General features: G+C 43.9%; 1 protein-coding gene across 1 annotated transcript in view; it reads right to left on the reverse strand.

Annotated features, from left to right (window-relative positions):
* Positions 1 to 24,866, reverse strand: part of ANOS1 (anosmin 1) — a 182,256-nt gene that overhangs the window by 122,736 nt on the left and 34,654 nt on the right. The window contains exon 2 of the mRNA XM_042926553.1: positions 24,404 to 24,451. Within this exon, the coding sequence (XP_042782487.1) occupies positions 24,404 to 24,451 (48 nt within the window). The remainder of the gene's footprint in view (positions 1 to 24,403; positions 24,452 to 24,866) is intronic.

A 24,866-nucleotide genomic window follows, 5' to 3' on the forward strand; every position in this document is an offset into this window, starting at 1 on the left:
GAGTGAATAGGATATTGGGCAGAGCTGCCTTACAACTTCTGAGATTATTATAAAAATCTAGGGGCGCCTGGGTGGCTCAGTCGGTTGAGCATCCGACTTCGGCTCAGGTCATGATCTCACGGTAAGTTCAAGCCCCGCATTGGGCTCTGTGCTGACAGCTCGGAGCCTGGAGCCTGCTTCAGATTCTGTGTCTCCCTCTCTCTCTGCCCCTCCCCCGCTCATTCCGGCTCGCTCGCGCTCTCTCTCTCTCTCTCTCTCTCAAAAATAAATAAACATTGGGGCGCCTGGGTGGCTCAGTCGGTTAAGCGTCTAACTTCGGCTCAGGTCATGATCTCGCGGTCTGTGGGTTCCAGCCCCGCGTCGGGCTCCATGCTGACAGCTCGGAGCCTGGAGCCCGTTTCAGATTCTGTGTCTCCCTCTCTCTCTGCCCCTCCCCTGTTCATGCTCTGTCTCTCTCTGTCTCAAAAATAAATAAACATTAAAAAAAAATTAAATAAATAAAACAAACAAACAAACAAACAAACATTAAAAGGACAATTATGTTGGGAAGTTTCGAATATTGTTTTCCTAAAGGGGTAAGCTTAGGTTGAACGATTAAGTTTTCAATTTATTTACATATAATTATTTATTTTCTGTCTTCACCGTCTTCAACTCAGAGCAGTGAGGGCAACCCTAACCTAGCAATGTGTACGAAGATATAAAATTAACAGTAAAAGCCAAAAAAAAAAAAAAAAAAAGCAAACAACAACAACAAAAAAACACTGCAGGGGTTTTCTATCCATACCTGCCACCCGGGGAGGGAATAATGAGACAGACAGATATCTACCAGCAGCAGGCCCAGAAGCAAAGGAAAAAGTAACAGCCGTAGCCACCCCAAGCTGTTCGTGCTGGCCGCAGGCCTCTGCCCACGAAACGCACACCAAGCAGGAGCAGGTCAGGATCGTTCTTGGGCGTCAGCAGGGTCCTGACCCCACCAGCTCTCTGCTGACCTGCTGTGGTCGTCCCTCATTTCTATCACTGGACTCTGAGCCAATGCCAAGCCCTTGAAGGTGTGGTTCCAAGGGTTTATGGGACACTTTGAAAAGTTCAGTAACTATCCCCTCATCTGAAGAGTGAAAACAACTCCCTATCAAAGTGAGATAACTGCGGTAGGTTAGAGAATCTTGTAATAGACTGAGAGTCCCAAAATGAGTCCATGTTCAAAGGGAATATTAAACCAAACAGTCTCCATGCAACTGCAAAAACTCACCTGAGCCCCAAGTGCAGAGACAGAGATGTCTTTCCAGTTCTATGTCTCAAGAGATGTACAGATACTGCTGAAAAGAAACAATATTCAGGACGGTAAAATTTTATATTTCCCCTTCAGATTCTCAGAGGGTGTATCTAGTAACAGATTCTGATGCCAGGAACAACCATTTAAAGTACAAAAAGAAAACATGGGCTCTAGAGGCACAGTCCCGCCATCTTGCCCACAACCAGCCAATTTCAGGAACGTCGGACAAGCCTTATTCCACCTGAACTCAGCTTTCTAAGCTATAGTATGAGTAAAATAGCAGCCACTTCCTTGGGTTATTGCAAAAACTGAAAGGGCGTCTTTAGAGTACCCCAACCCATCTATTTTTCCCACAGCACATTCTCTAAACTTCATCCCGCTTTACAGAGTGCCCAATCTCGGTGCTCAAAGGTACAGAAGAGTAAGATTGCCTCACCCACCCTTCAAGGAGCTCAGGGGAGCCCTAGAGGTTGTAACCACAATCTGTCTCCTCAAGGAGACGCCCATCTATCTAAGGAGACAAACACATAAACACCAAGGTAGATGAAAGTCCACGTTGGAAACAGACCACTTACTGTGGGAGCCCCTGGGACTCCACGGGTCATATAATCTGGAAAGAAAATGCCCAAACGAGCGAACGGCGACCAAAAGAACATAATAAACAACTCTCTTTAATTGTGAAACAAAACCTGTCAGGCATTTGTTATGTTCAAGGGCTTTTCCAAAGGACGAGTTCAAAAAGCTCTGATTCACTGAGCACTGACTCAGCTCAAGAGTCCTAGAGAATACAGAGTCCTAACACTGTCCGCCAGCCTTTATTTCAACAATTTAGACTACAAATAATAATAATTAACTGAATAAGACCTGGCTTTGAAACATGCGCACTATGCTAAGTGAAATAAGCCAGACACAAAAGGGCAAATCCTGTCTGACTCTACTTACAGGATGGACCTAGAGCAGATAAGTTTGTAGAGACAGAAGATAGGAGGGTGGGTGCCAGGAAGGGGGGGAGAGGGGACAGAGTTTCTGTCTGGGATGACGAGAACGTTCTAGAGATGGAAGGAGATGATGATTACCAACAGTGTGAATGTACTTACTGCCACTGAAATGTGCACTTAAAAGTGATTATAATGATTTTTTTTTTTTAAGTAAGCCTAAACTGCTTACTTAAAACAATCAGTGCTAAGGAAAGAACACGGGAGAAGAGCAGACACTTCCCTCCCTGGGAGTAGCTGCAGACAGAATGCATGAGCTCACTCCTGTGCCTGCCGTGTGCTCACATCTTACGGGGTAAAGTGTTCCATGTGCCCTGTCATCATGGCAAAGCGGCCCTTCTGGCCCATGAGCACGCTGCTAACAATGAAAGACTCCTTCCCTCAACAAAAACAAAACTCACATCTTAGACACGGTATCTCCTTTTTAAAATAATGGTGATAAAAATTCCTGGAACATAGCTTGTCTGAATGAACTTTAGTTTGTGGTGAAATAAAACTAACTAATGGCTTGGGGCACAGAATAATTTCCATGAGGAGCAAAAAACAAACAAAAAAAAAAACAAAAAAACACCGCATATTAACACTTACTAAAAGGGAAAGTTCACTCAACCACGTAGAGTGACCGTTGCCACTAATCAAAATTATTCTAGATGTGATGCTGCCCCCACGGGGTCCAGTATTCCCAATTTAGTGGGTTAGACACTTGCTATGCAAAATGTAGTCTGTGGACAGACAACATCACCATCACCCAGGAACGTAAAATGCAAAACCTTGTGCTGTATCCAGACCTGCTGTATATTAATGTGCATTGGAACATCTCCAGGTGATGGGCTTTAAAGTTTGAACAGTATCTGTTCTAAATGAGTGGCCTCCAAAATGGGGGTCTTGACACAAATGTGCACTGTATTATGATCTATGAAATGGCACCAATAATTTGTAGTCTCTAATGGCAAAAACAGCCAGTAAGTGTCAAATAAATCAATGTGGGCAGATCCTAGACAATTCACCTAAAATACAAATCTCACACATTTGCATCTTCACATGATTCCTGGACTGGAAAAGGAAGTGGGTAAAGGAGGGAAGATACAGCCCAAGCCTGAGAGTGAGCAGCTGCCCCCCTGGGGTAATGCCAAGACAAGAATCAGAATAACATGTAAAATAATTAAAAATTTTAACCGATAGGAAAATGATTTCCCGCAAAGCATTATGCATATAGTATATATTAAATAAACCCTGCCTCAAATTTCACACATTAAAAAAGTTACACTAGGGGCGCCTGGGTGGCTCAGTTGGTTGAGCGTCTGACTTCGGCTCAGGTCATGATCTCACGGCTCGTGAGTTCAAGCCCCACGTCAGGCTCTGTGCTGACAGCTCAGAGCCTGGAGCCTGCTTCCGATTCTGTGTCTCCCTCTCTCTCTGTCCCTAACCCACTTGCATTCTGTCTCTGTCTCTCTCAAAAATAAATAAACATTAAAAAAAAAAAGTTACACTATGTCATCTACTTCCGTATCACTCAAGACTCCTTTCTCAGAGTAGTCTCATGGCCACGTTAGTGTGAGAAGGCACCGTTTTCCCTCATAGCTAAATAAATATGCGAGGGCTCGGGGGCAACGCTATGATCACTTTTCCTACCTGTTCATTTTCATTTCAGATTTCGAAGACATAAATGAGTTCAAGTATTTCCTACTACTGCCAGTATTTGCAGATCTGAAAAATGCCCAATGATTAAGACCAATCTTCCATCCGTCTAGGGGCGCCCGGGTGGCTTAGTCAGTTAAGTGTTCGGCTATTGATTTCTGCTCAGGCCATGATCTCACGGTTCGTGAGTTCGAGCCCCACGTCGGGTTCTGTGCTGACAGCGCGGAGCCTGCTTGGGATTCTCTCTCTCTGCCCCTCCCCCATCACATGTGCTCTCACTCACTCGCTCTCTCTCAAAATAAAGAAACTTTAAAAAAAAACTTCCATCATTCTACGTGACTTTCCAAGTGAGGTAGACTGCATGCCGATTCCAAATGCCCTTTCTAGAACAGGATGGTCCGTGACAACTGTATATACCTCCCAGTCCCACTGACGTCACCCTGAGCTCTGTGACTTTGCTTGGCTGCTGGGCTGTGCAGTGACTTGTGGAAAGTGCCACCTTGGAGCAAACGTTTTCAGATCCTCCCAAGGGTCTTCCTTTTTTTTTTTTTCCCCCCACCCCTGCCTCAAAATCAGCATCAACGCCAAGTTCTAACCAGCAGGCCAAGCTAAAGACCCTAACAGGGGAGAGGAAAAAGTTTCCTCCCTACACAAGTCTCCCCACCTAGCCATTCTATACGGGGCAACGAAAAACAGGATCATTGCAAACTAGTGCCGTGTGAAGAGGGATATTTTCTAGCAAGCATTCAAGAGAACACGGCAAAAATCTATTGGTGGAGGCATTCTCCAGCCTCTCAAATTCCTGACTTCCCTCTTTATTCTCTTCTCTCTACAGCCTAAGTACCAAAAGAAGGGGTCAGCATAACCTGAATCAAATTTTTCCCTTTCCACGTTTTCCTCAGCTAACATGAAGTCAGGCTCCTGTCGTCCAGGCTCCTCCAGATCCGTCTTTCAAAGTTGCCAAGGACACTGTGGTCTGTTTTACTGTCCTCACATCTTCTCAGCCACGGGACCTGCCGGAGCCTACTGTCTACATCGTATCTTGCACAACAGCCAGAGCAAGTTAATGCTTTTTCCCTTCCCTTCTCGGGAAGATGCTCTGAAAGCCCAATGGTATTCATTCATGTGACAATGTCTGCAAACTATAAATCTTAACCAAATGATAGATATTAACTTCATAAGTGAAGATCAAGGGAAAGTTGCGATAGCAACACATTTCAGGAGGAATCTAGAAGCCATAAAAATGTCACATTGCTCCTCGTGTACGTTACGGACACGAGAGAATCCTACTGATCACAGGGGCCTTCTGAGAGCACAAAACTTAAGAATTCTGATTCAGACTACTAAATCTATATCCTATCTACATCCCATCCCCTCGTCCTACTTAACCCTCCAGGAGCTTTGGGTCGGGCACACAGATGGCCTATAATTAAAGCCTAACCAATGTAAAGTGAGCTGTGAAGGAGAAACAAAGTGTAATAAAGAGGGGGGTGAGGGTAATGAGGTTCCACCTGCAAACACACAGAAACAAACTACAAGACAGATGATGAAGGGAATGGAGATATCTCCTTCGCACACGGGAGATACTGACTAGTTGGTCCCAGGACTAAAGAAATATAAAGGTCGGGGCAGGCTGCGCATAAGACAGACGTTACATCGGCCATTAGCGGAAAAGAAGACTTTGACAACAGAAAGCCACCGAATGGACGCAGCCGGCTCTCAGCTCCACACGTAAAGAATGTGCAAGTCACCACTCCACCTCGGTGGCGGCAAACCTGGTCTGTAACCGGCAGATGGCTGGAGGCTCAGTGAGTTAAAAAGTCCGGTAATAAAGGGCCCCACGATATTGTGAGATTTACCTCCAAGAGCCCAACAAGATCACCACAGCAAATAGTGGAGGAAAATCCCCTGCAAGATTCTGGCAGGTGGGGCGGAAAACGAGCCACTTTGAAATCTGCTGGGGCGGTCTCTTCCGGGAGGGCCTGCCTTCAGGGACACTAGTCAGGCAGACCCTCGCCTGCTAGAGTATTATCGGGACCTAACGGATGTGAGGAAGAGAGATACCCAGTGCCAATTGGCTTTAGCCATTCTCTCATACCTGAAAGGGGTGAGGGTCTTGTGAGGTTCACAACCCAGAGGCACGGCTCTAAAACACTGAGAACCAATCATAAGCTACAGGACACTTGCCCTCTGCACGTACCTCTCCACCATGTTACTCAAGGCCGGTTGACAGCAGTCCCTTTTACCTGCTACGTCACCTCCGGCTCTCCAGAGGAAATTACAGGGCATACGGAAAGGCAAAAAAACACAATCTGAACAGGAAACACAAGCGTCAGAACCAGACATGGCAGGGATGCGGGAATTATCACACCAAGAATTTAAAACAACTATGATTCATATGCTAAGGGCTCTAGCAGAAACAGTAGAGAACATGCAAGGACAGACAGAAAGGCAGTGTCGGGACAGAGATGAAAATCCCACGAAGGAATCAAAAAGGGATCCTGCTAGCGATACAGCATAAAATAAAACAAACCAAACGAAACCTGGGGACAGAGAGGAAGAAGGCCTTTGTGGGGGGCTTACTCATGGGTAAGAACACAGCTGAGTCAAGAATCCCACCAGACTCTAAACTACAGACCCAAGAAGCTCGGGGGACAACAGGCAGGACAAAACACCATTCCTTGGCACATCACTTTCAAATTACCGAAAACCAAAGATTAAAAGTAAGTCCTGAGGGGCGCGTCAGTCAGTTAAGCATCCAACTCTTGGGTTCAGCTCAGGTCATGATCTCGCGGTTCGTGGGTTAAAGCCCGGCATTGGGCTCTGCGCTGACAGTGTGGAGCCTGCTTGGGATTCTCTCTCTGGCTCTTTCTCTCTGCCCCTCCCCCCGTTCAGAATCGTTCTCTCTCTCTCTCTCAAAATAAATAAATAAACTTAAAAAAAAAAAAAAACCCAAAATATCTGGAGGGGGAAAAAATATCTATAGAGGAATGCAGATAAGAATACACCCAGCTTCTCCTCAGAAACAGTGCCACCAGGAAGAGTGGGAAGAAACATTTAAGTCGTACGGGGGTAGGAAACACCAACTAGAAATCTGTACCTGTGAAATTATCTTTCAAAAGTGAAGGAGAAATAAAGACTTGCTCAGACAAACGAAAAGTGAAGGAATCTGTTGCCAATAGACCCGCCTTGCAAGCAATGTTAAAAAGCTCTCCTGGGAGAAGAAAAATAACACAGGTCAGAAACTCCAGTCTACATAAAGGAAGGAAGGACATGAAGGAAGGGATATGTAAAGATAAATAAGAAATTTTCTTTTTCTTGCTCTTAATTGATACGCTTGTTCAAAATTGTATATTTCAGGGACCAAGCCGTGCTTGAGCTCCAGCAGAGGGGATGGCCACATAGTCCGAGAGACGCGTGTGAAAAACTGTTCAAGAGAATGGACATAAGGGGAAGGAGAAGAAGGCACTAAGAAGGATTTGCAGGTTTTTTTAAATGTTTGTTTACTTATTTTGAGAGAGGAAGAGCGTGAGCTGGGGAGGGGCAGAGAGAGAGGGAAGAGAGAGTCCCAAGCAGGCTCTGCACTATGGGCACAAGAGCCCAAGGCGTGGCTCAAACTCACGTCACAAACCGTGAGATCATGACCTGAGCCGAATTCAAGAGTCAGAGGCTTGGGGCGCCTGGGTGGCTCAGTCGGTTAAGTGTCCGACTCCGGCTCAGGTCATGATCTCGCGGTCCGTGAGTTCGAGCCCCGCGTCGGGCTCTGTGCTGACAGCTCGGAGCCTGGAGACTGTATCGGATTCTGTGTCTCCCTCTCTCTCTGACCCTCCGCCGTTCATACTCTGTCTCTCCCTGTCTCAAAAATAAATAAACGTTAAAAAAAATTTTTTTTTTTTTTTAAAAAGAGTCGGAGGGTTAACCGACTGAGCCACTCAGGTGCCCCAGGATTTTGAAACGTTTAACTCATGAGTGAATATTCACGTTTTTACTTAATACTGAAAACCCAGGGAGAGAGATAAGTGTAGCGATGGCAAACAAGCAACTCAGCCCAGGTCATGGAGCTTGTGAGTTACACAGTCAGCCCAGAAACCCAAAGCCCAGACCCTCCACGATGCCACTCACCACCCCTCACACAAACAGTGGAAGAAATGGGTTTAAAGTAGGACACGGTAACTGCAGGAGTTTCTATAGGACCGTCAAGCAGGAGCGACCAGTATGGAGCTGTACCCACCACTCGGGAGAGAACTATCACAGCCGTTTGTGTGTGTACACATGAAGGTATACCAAGAACAAAGCAGGTAAGGAAGGGACACGTCCTTGGCTAAAAACGGACTTCTCACTCTGCCTTCCAAATATCAGAGAGCAAATGCCAAGGTCCCATCTGTTAGATTTCCATGATTCAGAAAGAGAAGCTTCAAAATTCTAGTCTTTACTTAACATTGGATTTGTGCTATTATAAATGCATTACTGACATTATCCTGCAAGCCAAGGAGAATGCAGTCCTGTCTCAGTCCTCTCTTAGTCCAGATCGAGACACAGCCTTTCAGCAGAACAACATCAAACATTAGAACATCAGGCGTTTCAGCACGGGAGCACACGCGCGTGGAGATGCGTCTCTCCCAGCCTGGATGGGTTTTTTCTTGTCCAATACTATACCAGGATTGGGCAGAAAATGCCTTTAGAAGCAACCCAGGAAAGCTTCCCAGTGTATGTAATCTAACATTGCATCGGAGTTCAATTCTCCTTATATATTCTCCATTACCACTTGGAAAACAAAAGTTGTAAGGAGTTTCATTGTCTTTTTGTCTCAAAACGACAAACAAAACAGGGAAACAGACACAGCATGCGCAGGACAAAAGGGAAGAAGGGGTCAGGAGGGAGCAGTACTCCTCAGCTTTAAAATACAGCAAATGAACGTATTCGCCTCGAGTCCGTCCTGGGTGTTGGAAGCACCGTCTGTCTTTAAAGAGACTGAGCAACAGGCCTTTTTGGCGATCGGAACACTCTTCGATGCTACCTCATGCAATACTTTGGAGTTGGCCACGATTTACAGTTGATTAGCCTGCATAGTTGAGTTGCTTTCTCAAAGGATCCTAGGAAGGGATTATTTCTGTGCCCAAAGAGCCCTAGAGAATAGGGAGGGCCGCTCGCGGCCGTAATGTGAATTCCCCGGACTCCGTACATTGTGCTCATTGAAGCAGATAAAGCAAAGTTAAAGAAGCATTTAGTTCTTCAGAATGCCAGCCTTAATAAGTATCTTTTTGTGGAAGGATTTAGGAGGAGGGGAGGGTTATCCTTAGTGCAGGCATTATTTCCCCGTACAAAAAGGGAAAATGTGCATACAGTTGGATGTAAAAAGCCACGGCTCACATGCCCCCCTCCCCTGCCCTCCCCTCCCCAAGGAAAAGTTGCTGAACACACACTCCCCAACACGAAGGCATGAATCTTCACAGCTTAATGGTCCCGGGGCCATTGTGCAGTTTCTCTTGGGAAACGCAGCTCATTGATCTGCAACCACCCAAGTTCAACCTTTCAGCTGTGAGAACTGGGAGCTGCACGGCCCTCAAAGCCCCACCTTCATCAGCAAGCAGAGCCCAGGACGAGCTGGGTTCCGAGCTGTGTCCCCAAGGAGGCGCTGGACGGCTTCCCTTGCACTCAACAATGCCGCCCGCCAGGAAAGTCTGCAAAAGGCTGAATCGGCCGCATCTGCGGGCGGCCCGACTTCTCAAAATGATCTTTGCTTGCACGGCGCACGCTGATCTTGGCCCCAGCGGCTTTCGCAGCCCTTCCTGGGAACAGTGTTCCTTCTGCAGAACCTGGTGCAGCATCACGCATTTGTAATCACTTGAAATGCACGTCGTTCAATAAGGCGATGCCATGTAATCCCATTTTTCTAACCACCCGCAAATCTCTCCTGTTCTTCCCTGCCTCATCCACAGGTTGTCTCGCAGCGTGAAGAGATACGAGGACAGGGACGGAGCTATTGGTGGAATGAAAATCACACCGTGATTCCCACAGTCACTTGACTGCACTTTCCACTGTAGTTGAAGAAGTTGAAAACCCAGTTTATCTACATGTGTTTCTGTATGCTTAAAAATTTCAATATGGGCTCCCAAAGCCGACGGCAGACTGAGAAAGTGCTTCATAGAGACCAACACAAACCATTACCACTACTATTAACAGAAATGGGAGAGAGACAGAGAGAATGAGAAAGAAAGACATCTTTACAAAGTGCACACTTTAAGTCATTTTTTTCCTCCACACAAATGGAAAATGAACTCACCCACATTGGTAGCTACGCGCTGAAAAGACCCAGTGGAGAGAGGTCCTTTCTTTATTGTGTAGCTTTAAAGACTATTCTTTGACCTCTGCTATTTATGACTTAAGATCTGTGAAGACGGGCCAAAGCCCTTTGGTTCCAAAGGGTGCACACAAACAAAAGCTTTCCACCTTTGCTCCACTTACCTCATTTCCCATCAGAACACGTTTATACTGCACTCCCCCTGGGCTCATCATTGAAACTGCACTTTTTTGTTTCTTTTGCCCAGTTACAGCCATTACCTAACTGACCAGAGGCAGCCACTGCTCCCTTCCAAGTATGATGCCATAATCATCACTACCCAGCGAGAAGACCGTTGCCTTGAATACAAATGTCTTGTCAAATCATCTGGGCTAACCACCAAATCGTGGATGGAATAGTCCAGGAAACCAGAGGACTCATCAGGCACGGTTTCAGCCACAATATGGCAACTTTTTGTTATTTGTTATTTCATGAGTTTATAAACTTATCACTGACCTTTCTCACTCTTTTTAAAAAAAATTTTTTAATGTTTATTTATTTTTGAGACAGAGCATGAGCAGAGGAGGGATAGAGAGACACAGGGAGACACAGAATCCGAAGTAGGCTCCAGGCTCTGAGCTGTCAGCACAGAGCCTGACGTGGGGCTCGAACTCACGAGCCGTGAGATCATGACCTGAGCCGAAGTCGGACACTTAACTGACTGAGACACCCAGGTGCCCCTGGCCTTTCTCACTCTTTTTTTTAATTTTTTTTTTTTAGTGTTTTATTTTACTTTTGAGACAGAGAGAGACAGAGCATGAACGGAGGAGGGTCAGAGAGAGGGAGACACAGAATCCGAAACAGGCTCCAGGCTCTGAGCGGTCAGCACAGAGCCCGACGCGGGGCTCGAACTCACGAGCCGCGAGATCATGACCTGAGCCGAAGTCGGCCGCTTAACCGACTGAGCCATCCAGGTGCTCCTGGCCTTTCTCACTCTTAAAGGCATTCTGAAACAACTGACCGAGATCCATAAACCAATCTTAGGCATGTGAGAGAAAAGAGATGAAGGGCAATAAAAACAGATGATAAACAAGCAGGTGGAGTCAGGGATAATGCTAGTTTCCAAATCGCATGAGATTAATTTCAGTACCCTTGTCAAAGATAGCTCCTTTTACTTATGTTTTAGCTTCCAAACAGCCAATTCAAGGGGAAAACACTGTTGGTTAAGGTACACAGTACCCATAGGAGGCAAAAACAACAACAACATCTACCTGTTTCTGGGGGAAACATCATTAGTACGAATAATGCCAGCACAAGGAAGGCTGCCTCAAGCTTCCTTCTAAGGATGGCAGGGAATAACAGCCCAAAGCCCCCAAGTTCCTCAGGGTAGTCCCAAAGGCTGGGTTTGTGGGACAGCTTCTAACCATACTATACATGTTGCTAGCAGCAACGTGCATTCCATGAAAACCACGGGCTAAAGGACAATTTTGAGGTGGCAAAGGTACAAAGTATAGTTTTGGAATCAAGACAAAGGTTGCACAGCATCTGGAAACTATATACGCCCCGGGCACATATAAATCATGCTTCTCCCTGGTGACCCCTGGTACCATGAGGCTACAGAGAGTTTGATGCCCTGCCCCTGGGCAAGTATCAGGGGTATGGCGGCTTTGTTAACATGTCACTGCCACGTCATGGCCAGCAGACCTGCTGTTAGCTCCAGTATCCACTGCAAAAACAAAAGATCCTAACAAAGATGTTTGCCTGAGGAAAAAGGTAATATGGGCCTCTGTGTAGACACACATGGAAGGTAAAGGGAGTACTTCACAAAGATCCTCCTTAGAAAAAAATTATTTTCTCCTTCAACCCAGAAAATAGAAGGCATAACCTCAGTAGTGTATCCCCGATAGCATGGCCACAAGAATTAAATGGAAAAAACAAATCTCCAGCTTAGCCGTTACACACATACGCCCTTCAAATCACCCAAAGAACATCATGTTTTGAGCAATGAATCTGACAAGGGGGTTCTCTGACCCAACCTAGCTGCAGCAGGAATATACCAAGGTATATTTATTTATTTATAGGTCGATGGAAGTTCTTCTGAATCAAAGAGGTATAAGAACTTTTGAGAAAGGAAAATTAGTTTGCAGTCGGTAGCCTATACTTTTCCAGGCAAGTTAGATAGTGTCCTTGTTCACTCAGCTAGTAAAAACAGATTTCAAGAGAGTTAAAGTCAAAACCAAGACTTTGGGGGCCTGGCTGGCTCAGTCAGCAGAGCACATGACTCTCGATATTGGGGTCGTGAGTTTGAGCCCCACGTTGGGTGTAGAGATTATTACTTAAGAAAATAAATATACTTTAAAAAATACATAAAAGTAGGGGCGCCTGGGTGGCTCAGTCAGCTAAGTGTCCGACTCCAGCTCAGGTCACGATCTCGCGGCCAGTGAGTTACAGCCCTGCACCGGGCTCTGTGCTGACAGCTCAGAGCCTGGAGCCTGTTTCGGATTCTGTGTCTCCCTCTCTCTCTGACCCACCCCGTTCATGCTCTATCTCTCTCTGTCTCAAAAATAAATTAAAAAAGTCAAAAAATTTAAAAAAAAATACATAAAAATAAAACCTACATTTATTTTCTTATAATGATTGTTCTCTTAAAAACATAAAGAAATCATGTGCCCAAGGTAGATTATGCACCAGCATAAATCAGATGTCTGAGAGGAAATCCTGTGTGTGAATAGGTAAATACAACTAGACTTGATCTTCATGTCAAGGATCACCGACAGATAGAGCCCAAATTTGCACACCCAGCCACTGAAAGTCAATGTGGTCTCCTTTCTAAAACCTAACAATCCCCAACCTTCAGTCCACGCGGGTGCTCTCTGCCAGCTGCCAAATCAAACCCCAACATCTTCAAGCAATCGGCACTCATCTGTGCTCCGTGCGCCTTCTGATGAATACATTACAACTTGAACACATCTGTCAGACCGTAATCACCATGTAATGCATCCTGACTGAGATGTTTTTCATATGTTCAAACAGATTCCCTTGCTAACGCCAGCTTTCGGGAACCCTTCTTCAATCGCAAACCAAGTAAGAGCTTTCGCTGGCATCTTCTTTCATCGGACGGGAGGAGAAATTAATAGCCCGAAAGAGTAGGCAAGGGTGACAATGAAGACTTACATGGAGGTGATTTTTCCTTCCACGGGTCTTGGCTTTGAAGTTTACAGCAGGTGGAAGAGTGTTTCACACCCATAAAAAATGATACGGAAAATCAGAAACACGTTGGGCGATTAACATGTCACCTGTTGGATTTAAATCTAAATAAGAACCTGTTTTTTTCCTTACATATTGATTGTGCTCTGAGCCTAGCAGGGAGCTCTGTGTGTTCTTTCAGGCCAGTTTCTAGGATAAGAAAAAAAAACCCTGGAATGTTCCAGCTACTGCAGGCTAATGATCACCCAAAAGCACACTAATATGTTTGATAAAAGTTCCCAGCACGAGGGGAGAACACACTTACCATAAGAATGACATGCGAGGAGAAGCAAATCAGCGACACCAGTTCAGGCTGCCTTCAAAGCTGGAGGCTGCAATTCGAACTGGGGGCGTGCATTCCAGGAGGCTGGGGCAGACGGAAGGGGGCACAAACCTCTAATTGTTTCAACCATTAACTCCTGGACCCACCTGCATTCTCCCGGCTGGAAGCCTTCAGCCCTTCTCACACATCTCAGCAGGCCTTCCTCACCATCTAAGAAATGAAGTTTTTGCACTAGATGCTTAGCTACTCCATTTATAAGTTATTTTTGCTTTTGTTTGCTTCAGATTCTCTCACCTTTCTCTCTTGTTTTCCCAACTCTGACTTTGCATCACAGATGATATCCCTTTGCGTGTTCCTGCAGAGGGACCCTGGACAGTGTACTGGAGAATGATGTTTCACAAATAGTCCTGATCCCAGCCCGCTGCTCATTTGATTTCCATTTGCATTTACACCGTAAAGTTCAAGGACTCAGGTCTCCCTTGAAAGAGGCTTCATCTCTTGGTAAGCGCTCAGGACCAGGGTTCATCTTTGGGGACCTAAAATCATGCCATTCTCTGGCATGATGTGATATGACTGTCAGACAATTCAACAATCTTCATTACCCATGCTAATATGATGTAGGTACAGACGGCTTTGTCAAAACCACACCAGTCCAACCTTCACACACCCAACAATTTCTTCTCATATGCATTCCATGCAAATTTTAATTCCACCACTGCTTTAAGGAATTTCTGTCTTCTCTTCTCAGATCATGATATCTTATTTACTTTCTCCTGAGAAACAGTGTCATGATCTTTACTGATGGAGAGACCACGGGTACAATAAAGGGAATTCATCATACCACTTGGGAAGTTTTCTACAAGAAGCTATTTCTTCCATGGTTATAAACGTACACTTCTTTGGCAATCAGTGTCACTGGTGGCTTTGCCTATGAAATATTTGGCAATTCCCAAGAGACATCAGTATGTAGATAACTGATACTCACTGCACATCAACTTTGTCCTTGAAGTTGAATGTATAAAGTTGGGGAAAACTATATGAATATCAGTATTACCATAGACTTTAAATGTTTTCATCCACTATTTATTAGAGTTGCAAAGAAGTAAACAATGTTCAACTTTGGTCTTAGATTTTTGGACACAGAGACCTTCCATGTGTGTCTGAGTTTTCACTTTTCTCCTTAAGATATGTTTTCCTTCAGCTCTATGGATTCACAATCATTATCATGTAAATGATAGAAAGCATCTAACACAAAACAAAAACCTTCAACAGTCACATTCCATTCTATTTCAGAGGTTTGACCCTTATCCAGTAAATTTCGCAGATGTCAAATGAAGCTGTCCAGATGTTCATACAAGCAAAACCAATACTCCTCACCTCAAAATCTGGCTCTGAATAAACCTGGAAGAGGACTCAGAATTTGGAGTTGTAGCCCTTGTAAGAACCAAACTCCCACGGTGATCAAAGCAGCCTGCCAAGGCACCAAGGCTGGGCCCTAAATTACTGCTTTTCAACACATCTCCTCAAAACCAAATGGGAAACAAGTGGAGTGCGTGAGTTATAGCACCCAAAAGGAGAAGGATGAGGCCCCAGGCTCCTCACAGATAGGTGGGTTGTCATCAACAGTGCTATGCCTCCCTACAAGGTAGCAGAGCATCATGGCAAAGGATAAATCTTTTATAAAGTGGATGTATGACACTCATGCAAACATAAAATGAACACATGTCAAAGATCAGATTGAACCCATGAAATCGTGCAAGGACCAGTAATAGGTTACATTTGGTTCAAAGGAGGAATCCAAGAAATATATAAATATATTCACATGCAACCAGACTTACTGGAACGGATTAACAAATAGATGCAAAATGGTCTATTCATGGGGGAGCATCAATTGCATTCCACTGGCCACAACCATTTGCATTTCCATGGACAAGAATCATCTGCATTATTATCAGCTTTCTACCATTTGCAGACTAAGAAAATAGCTCAGAGACAATGAACACTGGAGATAACTTGGAAGGGTCTAACCCAACACACTCATTCTGAGTCGTTTTTGTTTTGCTCATTTTGAAGTCCTTCACAATTTTTCCTGGCTCGAGTAATCCCATTCCAACAGTGGATTTTCCAAAATTGTGATTTCTTTGACGTTTTCTTACTATTGTCTATAACGCATTCATTCAAAAATCCTCACACACCAACCAATAATGTTCCACAAATGATGTTAGAAACTGTCCACTCTTGTTTGAGTTTGAATACATCAAGATACGTCTTTGTATTGAGGGAAGAATGCATTTTATTGTTTTGTTGAAGTTTGGTTTTGCACAAGTTAATGCAATGCCATAGACCAGACTGGCAAACTCTCACCAATGGCCTGGCACCTGTTTTTGTACAGCTGGTGAGCTAAGAATTGTTTTTACATTTTTAAATGGTTAGGAAAAAATCAAGTTGCATGACATGTGAAAATTACATGAGATTCAAATTTCAGCGTCCATAAATAAAGTTTTATTGGAACACAGCCACACTCATTTGTTTATGTATTCTCTATCGCTGATTTCATGCTACAACGGCAGGCTGATCGTTGCCACAGAGACCTTACGAGCTACAGAACTACAGAGATGAAAATAGTTACTGTGATTTGCGGACCCCTGGCATAAAGTACTAGACGCTAATTACAGTGGGGGGGGGGGGGGGGGGGGCGGGGAGAATAAGCTTCCCCACACCAACGAACAAGTCTGCACCATCCTCACGCTATCTACCTGGAGATGACATCAGTTCCCACAGTCAAAGGCTCAGTCCTAGAGGGATGCTTTCCTCTCACCACCTCAGCTTGTCATCTGTGCTTCTGACCAGTAGCTGGAAATCAGACATTTCCACACCTCCCATTCCTTGAATTCAAGCGATTTCCTAGAATGGCTCACAGCACTCAGAGAAACGTGTTACTGACAACATTATCAGGTTATCATCTGGCACATAACTCAGGAACAGCCAGATGGAAGAGAAGCATGGGGCTTCCATACCCTCACCAAGGGCACTGCTTTCTCAGCACCTGGCTGTGTTCACCAACCTGGAGCCCTCCAAAGCCCTCCTTCTGTGTTTTTATGAAGGGTTCACTGCATAGGTGGGATCGATTAAATCACTGGCCACTGAAGACTGAACTCCTGCCCTTGTCTCCTCCCTGCAGGTCTGGGGGTGGAACTAGAATCCTCCACTTATGGAGGTCGCCTTGGGCAGGATAAGTCTCACTTTAGGATCAGAGTTCTCAACTGCACTGTGAAAGAGTTACATTGGAATATTCCTTAAAGGCTTCTAGCTTCAGAATTCTTCTCTCCATCCTTCCTACAAAGAGCCATCCCAACGGTCCACATCACTCACATTCCCTCACCTCCACCCACCCATCTAACTCTTACCATAAACATCCAGAAGCTGGGGTCTCCTTCAAACCCTTCTGTCTTTCGCAAATATTGCCATCCAGGTGAGTCGTGAATGACTTACAGGTTGTGAACAACCTCGGGGGTGGGGGGGTGAGCAGAATCTGAGAGGGCCACGCTCACTTATACAATAACCAATTAACGGATGAGTTCAGGGGAACCCCAGAGTGGTTGAAAGGGAGGAGAGCTAGAATTGGAAAAGAATTACGGGATCAGCAAAGAGCAAAGGAAGGACGGATCCTCAAAGTGCCCAAATGCTCCAGCGGGTAAGGACAAAGTGGGAAAGGTGGGTCATTGCAATACTGGGGACTCTTAAGGGATCCTGGGCCAATTTTTTCAAAGGAATGAAGTAAGATTTTTAAAAAGGGGATTTGCTCAGGAAGCCAAAACAGTAAAAAGTAAGGGCAAAGACCAAACGTGCTGTTGTATTACTTAATCATGAGGGCCTGGGACACAGAACAATTCAATGAGTATTTGTTGAGACTGAAATCATCAAACTCTATTAGAACAAGTAAATGAAATGTAAAGAGAATGTTAAGATAAAAACAGGGCTGCCTGGGTGGCTAAGTCGGTTAAGCGTCCGACTTCGGGTCAGGTCATGACCTCACGGTTCGCGAGTTTGAGCCTGCACTCGGCTCTGGGCTGACAGCTTAGAGCCTGGACCCTGCATCGGATTCTGTGTCTCCTTCTCCTTGCCCTTTCCCTCTGCTCACGCTCTGTCTCTCTCTCTCTCAAAAATAAGATAAAATAAAAAATAAATAATAAAAAAATTTTTAAATAAAATAAAATAAAATAAAATAAAAACATAAGTGAAAAACCTGAACAAGCCATCCCATTGTGTTATATGGGAAAAATTAGGAAATTTACATTACATTTGGTATAGAATAATGTGTTAAGAGACAGATTTAATTAAAAGAAGTTCTTAAAATAATGTACATTGTCAAAACTAAACATTTTATTAGGACATTTTATTACGTTTTTATACCACCCCACTAATGTTTCATTCCAAAATGTATTTAGGACTGCAGATTAAAACATTTAGATAAAAATGGGTTACAAAGATTTAGATAGAATAGAAAAATGCCTTTCGGTTTTATGCCAAAGGCATATGTTTACTGTCTTAATTAGAAGATCTTGGGGTGCCCGTGAGCTCAGTGAGGTGAGCATCTGACTCTATTTTGGCTCAAAGCATGATCTCATGGTTCATGAAATCGGGCCCCACATCAGGCTCTGAGCTGAGAGTGCAGAGTTTGCTTGGGATTCTCTGTCTCTCTCTCTCTCTGCCCCTTGTGGTCACACACATGCATGTACACACTCTCTCTCTCTCTAAATTAGTTAATTATTAACATTTTTAAAAAGTACAGCCTTGGGGTGCCTATGTGGCTTAGTTGGTTGAGCATCTGACTCTTGATTTTGGCTCAGAACACGATTTCATGGTTCGTGAGATCGAGCCCCAGATCTGCACAGAGCCCCCTTGCGATTCTCTCTCCCTCTCTGCCCCTCCCATGGTCACGAGTGCACTTTCTCTCTCTCAAGATAAAAAAAACATTAAAAAAAAGAAAGAGATGATCTTAATATTTAGTTATTACTAAAAGTGAAGTCCTGAAAGTAAGTTATTCTAAAAGGTATCATTTTTTGGTAGATTTGGTATATTTTAAAAGTTTGCCCCTTATCCTAAACTGACACTTAGTTCAGGTGTCAATTTTGCAAACAGTTTATTTTGGAGTACCTGTGTTCCTCTGAGCTACGTGTTTTCTCAGTGTGAGGAATCACCTTAATGGAAGAATTTCTAAGAAATCCATTTCTCCAGGCATTTGCGGAATGAAGCTGAACCAGTAGAACGGGCCATCTTTAAACAGCCTCTTCTTGATTTCCCATTGGACAATGGAGATTGAAGAGAGAGAAGGAGAAAACATTATTCTTTCCCTAGAGTTGGGCCACAATTGTTTCCCTAGAGTTGGGCCAGGAAGTGATCCATTTCATAATAGCTATAGAAGTGGTCTGGGGGAAACCAAACGCCCCAGGGGCATCAACTTCTACAATGGGCAAAAGATCTTTTGTAATTTTTGTAAGGTTCTATGATACTTAAAATGTGTGGAGAACACGATGGGAAAACTACTGGCTTCTGACTCCATCAGAACCCAGTTCAAATCCCATCTCTGGTACTTGCCAGTACTTAGTAGCTGAGTGACATTATACAAAGATCATCCAAACTTCCTAAGCATCCGTGAAACAGAGATGGTCATGCCAATTACAGAGTCAAGATCAGGTTCACTGATTCAGGTGCATCTTCACAGAACAACACCAAAAAAGTAAAAACAGTGACTTAAGTAACATAGACAATTTTCTTTCATGTGTAAATAATTTAAGAAGTCTAAGACTTATAATGGGGAGTCCATGGCATCAAAGACCCAGATGCCCTCTGTCTTTCTTATTGGTTATTCTCACACTGGCCTCCATCGTCAAGGGTAACTCATGGACCAAGACGGCTGCCGGAGCCCCTACCATCGGTCTGCATCCTAAGCAGTAGAGGACAGAGAAGGGGAACAGCCAGGAGTGCATTTTCTAGCTAAATCAGTTTCCTATAGAGAGGCATTTCAAAAGTCCTTCACGATCATTCCAATTGCATTGAATAGGCTTTTAATAAGTTAGCAGCAAAAAAGCTTTGGGAAATGTAGATGATTAATTCTAGGTGATAATGTCCTCGGTTGAAGAACTAGTTTTGGGTTAGTAGAGGAGAAAGTGGATTAGGAGGTAAAGAGCAATCCACCTGCCTACATTAGAGAGTATTTCATGAGAATTACAATTCCTGTACGTAACAAGCCCCTGACGGGGCTCCACACGTACCACATGCCTAGTAAATTCCACTCTTGTTTTCCGCCATATAAGAATATGCTGAGAAGAGAGCTGTGTTCTTAATGTCTTTTATAATGGCCAAAATGCACAGAGCAGGGTTCTCAGTCTCGGCGTTTCTGACACTTAGACCAGATGACTCTGGCTGTACAGGGCTGTGCTGTGTGCTGTATGCTGTTTTTCAGTGTCCCTGACCTCCACCCACCAGATGCCTGTGGCTTTCCACCATCAGTTGTGACAACAAAAACTATCTCCAGCCATTGCCAAATGTCCCCTTGGGAGCAAGATCGCCCCAGGCTGAAAACGACTACCTAAGCCTACAATGTCCTACAATGGACAATGAATGAGTCACTACTCTATATTATCTAGGAGTCGAATGGTGCGAAAGGCCCTTGAGTTCATAGTGCTGATGTCATTATGGAGAACAGAGTACAGGACAAAGCTGTAGATTTTCCAAATGGACAATAATCAATCTTGCAAACTCGCACATATGCAAAATGGATTACATATTACTTTTCTCCTAAATGTAATGCAGTAAAGATGTACTTTGAGGGGCACCTGGGTGGCTCAGTCGGTTAAGCGGCCGACTTCGGCTCAGGTCATGATCTCACAGTCTGTGAGTTCGAGCCCCGCGTCGGGCTCTGTGCTGACCGCTCAGAGCCTGGAACCTGTTTCAGATTCTGTGTCTCCCTGTCTCTCTGCCCCTCCCCTGTTCATGCTCTGTCTCTCTCTGTCTCAAAAATAAATAAATGTTAAAAAAAAAAAAATTAAAAAAAAAAAAGATGTACTTTGAGGGAGGACAAAATGTAATGTACAGGTTTCATTCATTCATACATAGTGGCTGCTTACTTTCTGGCGAAGGAGACAGACTCTGAGAGATAAAGGAATAACTCCATGGGGCCACGTTAGGGTGTAAATGAAGCATGCAAATGGCGGGGGTGATCTGGGGAGGCGAGGCTGAGATGGGAATGAGGGGTGGGGGTGAACTGGGTGTCTCTCTGAGGAAGGAGAGCTCTGTGGGGAGAGGAGAGCAACCTCGAAGGGCTGTAAAGTAGGAGGAGATGAAGTTGGGGACAGTTGGAGACACAGGGCCAACGTTTTGGTCTGAGCAAGATGGAGAGAGATCAGAAGGTGTGAGGTACACAGCAGCATGACTCAGCGTATACGTGTAGAGGGTCTTCCCAGCAGCCCTGTGGGGACTACACGGAGGCAAAAGAGGAGGCTGGGAGACACAACAGGAAGTTCATGGACTGGTCCAGGCAAGAGATGATGGCACACGGACCAGGAGCAGGGGTGGGGGCACTGAGATCGGAGGAAGAGCCCATATTTGCAGACAGTAAGCAGAAATGATGAGCATGTGTGGTTTCTATAAAACATTATGTAAACCTTGTCTATCATCATTACTTCTGGGTGTTATTTCTTACTCTTCAGTCCCAATATTTGTTCAAAATTGGTTTTGAAGTTGTTCCTTTCTGTTAGCACGATGCAGAAGGCAACGTTCTAAACTTTGGAACACGTCTACCCCTTTGGTGAGTGATTCCAGGACTGTCATCAAATATGTATGTGCCTGAATTTTCCCATTTGTAAAATGGAGTTACTATCACTCACCATTTACCTCATTAACCTAAAGATTAAGAGGAAAAGACTACATAGGCTCCACAAATCTCAAAAGAAATGCAAACTGTAATTATCTGCAAACGTGCCCAGTGGTGAAAATTTCCAAAGGAGATAGACTGTGATTAATATGTAAGATTCATTCCCAAAGATTCAGACTAAAGACAACCCTTAAACTTATGTCAGCTTTGTACTATATTCCAAAGTTGCTGGTGGGGTTAGCTGTGACTTATTAATGCATTTTTGCTTTCAGGCAAAAAGAAATTGATTTCTCTGCTTGTGAAATTCAGTCTCTCGTGTCAGCCTTGATCATTCGATAACAAGATATGGTTTAACAACCTGCTGTCCTGGCAGGGCGAAGGGTCTTTAATTAGGATACTTAAAAGAAAAAAGAGTTGAAATGAACTTTTCCATTCAAATCTCTTTGAAGTGTGTAAAAAAGAACTACTTTTTTTTAACGTAATAGGGAAAAAAGGGGTAGCTTAAATAAGAGAATGCTGGCAATTCGTGTAATACTCAACTAATATAAAACTGGACAAAAGCAGTACTTAGGAGACTTTATCAGCATCACGGCATCATCTCTCTCTCTCTTCCTCTCTATGTTTATATACACACATACTTCCCTGCAATCGTGACATAAACAAGTTACCCAACATTCCAACTAAAGAACAATTAATATAATAGACACCAGAAAATGTCTTCTCAGAACAAATGTTTATGTTATTACATAAAAAGAGGAACAGTGCCCAAACCAGACATTTCATTTCTGCCCAAGATTTAGCAAGTCAGAGCTAAGCAAAGCTTATTTTCACCAGATTATTTCACATTACCTAAGAATTCTGTTCTATCTTGAGTAATAGTCACATGTATTCCATGTTATAATGTGTGCATGGATGTTGGAACGTTATCATTACAGTAAAGTTCTTGGCTTAGGAATATTATTGTACAATCATTTACTGTGAGATATGTGTTTGAAAGACTTCTCAAAATAATCGTGTTCCTCATAAATATGCTATTTCAGTATTATGTATGGCTCAGATAAAATTTTAGTTATACAATAAAGGACTGTTTCAATTTTCGGTCTAATAGTAATGTTTATGACATAAATTTCGTCAAACACTATTATGATCCCAAAGTTGCCAATATTTTTAGCCAGTAGTAAACTTTACTCATTTATATACTACATATTACAAATACATATATATTCTTTTTTTTTCTTAATTTGCGATGTTTTGGGATTGAGGTAAAATGTATGCTATGAAATGTATGAATGACAACTTCAGAGTGGTGTGTGCAGGAAGGAATACTCAAAAATGGAGAAGACACTTTTGAATTTAAAGGATCAAACTAACCAGCAATTCTAAATGTTCGGCAACCAATTCCAACCTGCGTGTGGATGGTCGGGGGACAGTTTACCCCAGCCGTTCACCAACGTTCCCGCATCAGCTGAGTGTCCTACAATTTAACTCAATTCTGAAACCATGTACCTGGCAACGGTATCAGATTGTACCAGTTAAGGGCTCAGTCCCAGGAGGCTGCTCCCCAACCCCTCCTCCATGCCCCCACACCCATTTCGATGCCAACCTGGCAAGTCCCCTTGTCACCTGTGCTTCTGACTGACCTGGTGTAGATGGGAGGGTCCAATTGACCCTCTCATTGGTTTCCATTCATTTGCTCGGGCGGCTCACCAGGACACGTGAGAATCACTTTACTTACTAGTAATTAATCAGTTTAGACGGGTTTATTATAAACAGATGTTAACTCAGGAACAGCCAGATGGAACCGAAGCCCAAAGCAACGCACAGGGAAATGACGATGATGTTCCGGGTACATCACCTGTCCCCAAATCTACATCTGTACGTGTTTACCAGCCTGCAAGGTCTCCGAACACCCTCTTTTCTTGTTTTTGCTTTTAAATGGAGGCTTCCTAACCTAAGCAAAATTGATTAAATCATTGGCAGTTGATGGTTGATTCAGCCTCCAGCCCTCTCCCCTCCCTGGCAATCAGGGGCAGGGATGCTGGAAGTTCCAACCTTCTATTCAGAGTGGGTTCCCCTAGCAATGAGCCCCCATCCTCAGACATGTTCCAAAAGTCACGTCATTCACATAAACCCCACTGTGTTGGCCAGGGGTCGTTATGATGGTAAGGGGTGGACACCCATTCACCTGTAGGGCTCTGAAAGGATTCTAGAAACTGAGGACAAGAGACCAAATATAACAAAAGACGTTCCCATTGCTCTTACTGCTCAGAAAATTCCAAGGTCTTGAGAACTGTGAGCCAAGAACCGTAGAGAAAGATCAAATATATGGAAAGTATATTTTGGTCATCTGAATGACCAACTGTGCATTCCTTATGAATGACAGTATTGCAAATTCCTGCAAATCAAACTACGTACAAAATCACGTAAGGGTAGGTAGGATGCAGTAAACCTTCTGGTTCCAACCAGAAGATGTTTTCTCCTTAAAATTTATTTGGATTGAAAAAGGTACAAGCAGAGAAATAAGGCGACATACAGAAGAACCGCCACAGGTATCTTGATTGAACTGAATTTGCACGTGATGAAACGTCACGGATGGATATACATACATTGCACCCGTGTCGGTTTCCTGCTTCTAATGGTGTTCTACAAACATGGAAAGCGTAAGCATTTGGTGGGGAATGGATGAACAGTACACGTACCTTCTCTGCTGTCTTTGCCACTTCCTGTGACTCCACAATCATTCCAAAATTAAACGCTTTTAACAACACGGATACAGTTGTAGACAACACGGATACAGTTGTAGGGAACATACCTTAGAACACTGCTTGTGATTCTGACACCAAACCAGGGAACCGTTGTTCTGCAAAAAGAAAAAGAAATATTGGCTCATTCAATAATTTTCTAACTCATGGCTACATAGTGTGAATTTCATTTTTCAATATTATCATTAACAAAAGACCCGTTTTTGCCCTCCTATCATTCTCTCTTCCCAAAATAGAAAGTGCGCTTCTAATGTAAGTCCAATTTTGGCCCTGACCCCATGATAGAAACAAAGACATATAAATTAATGAGGATTTCAAGCTGCCTAAAAGGAAAAGTGTCTGAGCCATGTCTCCTGCTGGCTGCCTGGGAGTCAGACCTCACTGAAAAGCCTTCTCTTTCCCTGTCACTGGATGTGTGACGGGGGGACAAGGGATTTACTATCCGTGTACCTCAATTGATCCATCTATAAAACATAACCATATGCCATGCGTGAGGTCACTGGCATAAGGAAA

The sequence above is a fragment of the Panthera leo genome, chromosome Y, assembly GCF_018350215.1.
Source record: "Panthera leo isolate Ple1 chromosome Y, P.leo_Ple1_pat1.1, whole genome shotgun sequence".
Lineage (NCBI taxonomy): Eukaryota > Metazoa > Chordata > Mammalia > Carnivora > Felidae > Panthera > Panthera leo.